This window comes from Primulina eburnea, chromosome 8 (assembly GCF_022965805.1).
Source record: "Primulina eburnea isolate SZY01 chromosome 8, ASM2296580v1, whole genome shotgun sequence".
NCBI lineage: Eukaryota > Viridiplantae > Streptophyta > Magnoliopsida > Lamiales > Gesneriaceae > Primulina > Primulina eburnea.
Genome location: NC_133108.1, coordinates 30,277,474 through 30,282,419, shown reverse-complemented (window position 1 = coordinate 30,282,419; position 4,946 = coordinate 30,277,474). Strand labels below are relative to the sequence as shown.

General features: G+C 34.4%; 1 protein-coding gene across 2 annotated transcripts; it reads left to right on the top strand.

The window, feature by feature from the left end:
* Nucleotides 1-348: 348 nt before the first annotated feature.
* On the top strand, nt 349-4,711 carry LOC140839373 (uncharacterized). Of its 2 annotated transcripts, XR_012119702.1 has the most exons (5): nt 349-640; nt 2,095-2,198; nt 4,144-4,273; nt 4,375-4,547; nt 4,611-4,711. XR_012119702.1 is itself a non-coding variant. In XM_073206030.1 (4 exons), the coding sequence occupies exons 1-4, from the start codon at nt 518-520 to the stop codon at nt 4,411-4,413; spliced, it is 396 nt and encodes a 131-aa protein (XP_073062131.1). In that variant the 5' UTR covers nt 349-517; the 3' UTR covers nt 4,414-4,711. The 2 variants fall into 2 exon arrangements, 1 of the variants encoding a protein (XP_073062131.1); XM_073206030.1 differs by having other exon boundaries at nt 4,375-4,711.
* The last annotated feature ends 235 nt before the right edge of the window (nt 4,712-4,946 follow it).

Sequence of the window (4,946 nt, the reverse complement as noted above, 5' to 3'; positions counted from 1 at the left end):
TAGCATATAAGAGAATAACATGTATTAGATGCAAGAAATTTGAATATTAAATGCCCTATTTATAGGTAAGTTTGGAAGTTCCAAACTCGCCATACATTGATGTGTCACCGTCATCTTGACACCTTATTGGACGCATGACTTCAGAAGGTCTGATTCGAGGTTCGGAAAGTAAGATCCCAGATAGGAAAGGTCTGAACTATTACATGTCAATGCTCATTAGGAATTTTTTTTTACCAATTTGCTTAAAAAATAAAAAAGTACTTATTTTTTCATTAAAAAAACACTTATTTTTCAGAAAAAAATAAACAAAAATGAATAAACCAAAAAATTTTCGATCCAGATTTCCCCTATTTCTCTTTTCTTATTTTCCATTTTCTGATTTGTACTGGTTCCACTTCCCAATCAGAAATTCTCAAAATCTTTTTCTTTGGAGCCTTGAATTCGCATAAAACACCTTAAATTTCAGTGTTCTGTGAGAAATTTGCTTCTTGATGTTTAATTTTTAATTTTAATAAAGATGAGAGAAAGGAAATCGGGGAAATCGAATCTTCAAGAGCAATCTCAGCAAATCGATCACAATAGTCACTCATCGCCGTTTAAATTGGCGAAGCTATTAGATCCTGATGCTTCTTGGGATAAAGTACGTAATTTCTTCATTTTGTGCTTTTCTTGTATTAAATAGTTTGAGAAAGATGTTGTTTTTGCTTCAATTATTATAATTTGTAATTATAACTATAAATCCTATGAGCTGAAATATCTTAAAGTTTAGATCTTTATATTTAGTGGTGCATTTAATTGAAATGAAAGTTTATTAGATTTAAGCGGGTATATTTATCCGCTACGATGCATATTAATTGCATGATCAGACATGGAGAAAACAACGAGAATCTAGCATTCTAACCGTGTGGCGAGGTTTAAAGGAACCAGCTGCATTGTTTCACTTGCACATGTGAGGTTTAGTCTTATTTATGATTTTTTGGGGAAATCATCATTTAGCTTTTTCTTTATGGATTAATTTAGAGGTTTTTTATTTTATAGGAGGAGGTAGTTTTGTTAAGATATTTGCAAAATAGTGAGACCGTGTTTACTGTTTCAGTTGTTGGAACTTGGAAATGATGTAAGTTGAACAAATACATAATCGTGATGGATTTTGAAACCATCCATTAGCTTATCGTCTGGTCGATATCGTCTAGTCGATATTCCAACTGAGAAATGGCATTCTGATGTACAACTAAACAGTGCAAGGTTAAGGAGTGGAATGACTTATTATGCACGTGCGAGAAAAATAGTGCTATCACTGTATTTTTGAATAATGCCTCGAAATTTTGATGTTCTTTCTATCGCATAAGATGTTAGGAAGAAAAAGGTAATCCTGTTTATGGAGGATATATTTGGATTTCCCTTGCTGTTGGATTTTGCTACTGTGGAAGAACCAAAATAATAAGGGTACTGGGACTTTCCTTCCATTTCCACAATGACTTGCTGTTGTCGGACCAAAAATTTTGACATCTTGAAATAGTTGAGATCTAGTGAACTGGTACCTTCTTTGTCTTTATCTTGTCACATTTCTACTAACTTTAACGTTTATGCTCTAGAGCTTGGGTGTAACCAACCATGGTCAATCCTATCTCTACCAAGTTTTTAAGCCATGCTCAAGTCACCTTATGCAAGGGAACATTTGTTACTGTAATGATCATCGAGAAACAGGGAGAGAAAGGCATGTCTCTATGGATTTTAAGGACTATCCTAACTAATGTTGAAAGGATAGAAAGGCATGCAGCAATTGCTATATCGATTTTAAGGCTATCACAGACAATGTTATGACGAAGTTTCACATTTATCCTGAAGTGTTTACCAGTTATTTGTTTAACAAACTGAGTACACATTGGCCATTGTTTGACGCTTGTGTCACAAGCAGTTGTATATTGTTGAACAAATCACATGTTTATGAAAGAAACTGTAACCCTGAATTCCATATAAATGTTTATTAACACATTCAATTTTGGAAGTGAACGGAACACATTCTTACTTTTGCTGTGAAAGGAAATACAATGATTGCTATTCCAAAGATTGTTACTTCTTATCTGCTTACAGGATCAACTTTGTGATGTATTACATTGGATCAGGCAAGCATTAGCCCTTGTATTTGGATTACTATGGGGTGCAATTCCGTTAGTTGGGGGCATCTGGTTTCTCTTGTAAGTTGCTGCTCTTTGGCGTCTGTTTTTCTAGTAGTTGCTACTTGTTGTCATCTGTTTTTTCTAGTCGTTGCTTCTTTTGGTTTGTTTGGTGTACTTTAAACGTAGTGTGACAGCTGCTATAGATCCAAAGCATGGTATATTATAATACTTTCCACTGTTTGCGACCTCGACAATGTTGGGTCATGTTCATCGGACTAGCTAATGAAAGGTAGCTTGTTTCTTCACCTTCTCGAGCAAATCCCTAAGATGAAGTGTCTAGAAAACAGATGAATTATATATATATATATATATATATATATATATATATATATTTTGGTTGTAGAACGAAGCCAGAGGTTTTAGACTGTGACAACCGGCTATCATTTACAGCACATTTGTTTTGTTCTTTTGGTTGACATAGTTGCATGATTGGACACTTGTATGCATGCATAATAACGTCTGAGTCCTCGTGATGAAATGTTCAGATTGTGAAGTTCCTCTTATATAATAAACTGGAACATTTCTCATAAATTTGTTTGTTTAGAGTTTTGCACTCCTACGTCCTTGATGCAAATGCACAGTCACGTTATAATATGAAGGTATATTGGTATGTCTCGTCATTGTGCTGCACAACTTGCTATATCGATATAATCGAGACAGTGAAAAATTCGAGTCCGAGCTTCATAGCTTGAATCCAAATACAGTGCATTATGACACAAGTACTAAATGGCCCATTGGTATAATTAATGGCATGTTTTCTCATAAAATTTGCCTATAATGATTGCATAATCTGGAATTTGAAAAATTTCATTCGGCACTCGGGTATGTTGCATGGATTAGAATATGGGTATCGTATCAAATATGATATGGATATGACGATACGACAACTTTTGAAAATATTAGACACGACAAGGTTATTATACGACAATTATTAAAATATCTATAAATAATATATATATATATATATATATATATATATTTATATAAATATATATCTACAATGTACAACTTCAAAAGCCAAAACGTATTCCCGCCGTGTCTAAGATGTATTCGAATGGTCAAACCTACAAAAGGTCAACGACACGGATTTTGCCATATTCAAAATGCGTATTGGTGTGTCATATCCGGGTCCGACACTTCAAAATTTTTTTTTATGAGTATCTGTGCTACTTACGCAGTCGGCACAACTTGACTTCTTAGTTTGTTTTATCTAACTGCTATGAAATGAAATATAAGATCAGGCTGGTGTCATGGGCCTAGTCAGTCTTGTTTTCGAAGAGAACATTTGAACGGTAGACTTCTCCGGCTACTAGTTTGTGTGTATTCTTCTTGCTAATGTTTATGAAGTTAACCTTTGTGAGTGATGAATATATTTTCAACAGTCAGTTATTGGACAGACATAATGATTGACGAGGTAGAATTATTGTCTGATAAGTGAGAAGATATGGGAGACTAAAGCACGATGTATGCTGTATCTATTCCCTTTCTTGACTGGAATTGCACGGAGTGCTATTCTTTCTTTGCCCATCGATATGTGGTGGTTTTAAGTTCAACTCTGTTTGAACCAAATTATCGGCTATGCTTGGTAGTTCAGAAGTTGGTATTGGATCTATGAAAGGCTATTAACTAGGCATCACTCTGAAGTCTCTGATAGAAGTTCCCATAAAAATAATGACTTCTAAGGATTGCACAAACATTCTTTATGGAACCATATCTTCCACGCCGTTGTATCTTATGTTTTTCATATTGTTTCCTCGGTACAAAATATTTATCTTCCAATGAGAAATAAAACTAATGAACTTATTTTCTTAATGATACGAATCAAGGATGTTTACTTCTGATTACCTAATATATTTCTATGATTGCGGTTGTATCAATGGCATAGTTTTGTTTACTATTTGAATGGAATAAATAAAAAGACATCTCACTAATTCCTGTTACCATTTATTTTTTACATTTTCAGATTTGTTCTGTTATCCACTGCTACCATCTACACGTATTACTCATTTGTACTTAAAATTGATGAAGAAGATTTTGGCGGTCATGGATCCCTTCTTCAAGAGGGACTCTTTGCTTCAGTATGCCTCTTTCTGGTATATTACACATTTCCTTAGACGAGTAATCACCCACCTAATATAATACCATCACGTAACATCAGGCAGGATCAAAAACTATGTTTCTTACTGTCCTGCAGCTTTCATGGATTCTAGTATACAGTTTGGCGCACTTTTGATTGTCTCAACAACACATGGTCTGGATTTGGCACAATGGCAATTGTTTGATCTGGTCTTTGATGTTACGAGGTGAAATATCCGTGCTCGAAATCTTTTGAGGAAGTGAAACAATTCGTTGTGGATCTTATCTTGGGTTTTTCCTTATTCAAATGTCGTATCCCATTCTTTTCAAGTTCCCCCTTTTTTTGGCTTTTAGTTATTTTCGCCACTATTCTCTGAATAAGTCATAATCGTCTCTTTAATTTGTATTGAATAGCATTGATGTTAATATGTTATAAATAGGTTTTTGGGGTGCAATATCATCAGATTCATGTAATAGCAAAGTAAGCGAAAAAGGACGTGAAAAGAAATATGGTCTCTGCGTATCGTTGGATGATATATGCTTTCCAGCAATAAAATAACAAAAAAATTAACGTGTATTTCTAGAAGCTTCCGAGGTCCGCCCGATTTTTAAATGCCACAATTTCATGATGCAATATTCAGTGTTGGGGAATCGTTTTCTTGTATCAAGGCTCAGCCGAAATTTTAAAAT

Excerpts from the sequence above, each read along its gene's own strand:
- LOC140839373 (XM_073206030.1), top strand. The coding sequence starts at position 518 with ATGAGAGAAAGGAAATCGGGGAAATCGAATCTTCAAGAGCAATCTCAG. Across the intron at positions 641-2,094 it reads CTGATGCTTCTTGGGATAAA|GATCAACTTTGTGATGTATT; the intron begins GTACGTAATTTC and ends ATCTGCTTACAG. Across the intron at positions 2,199-4,143 it reads GGGGGCATCTGGTTTCTCTT|ATTTGTTCTGTTATCCACTG; the intron begins GTAAGTTGCTGC and ends TTACATTTTCAG.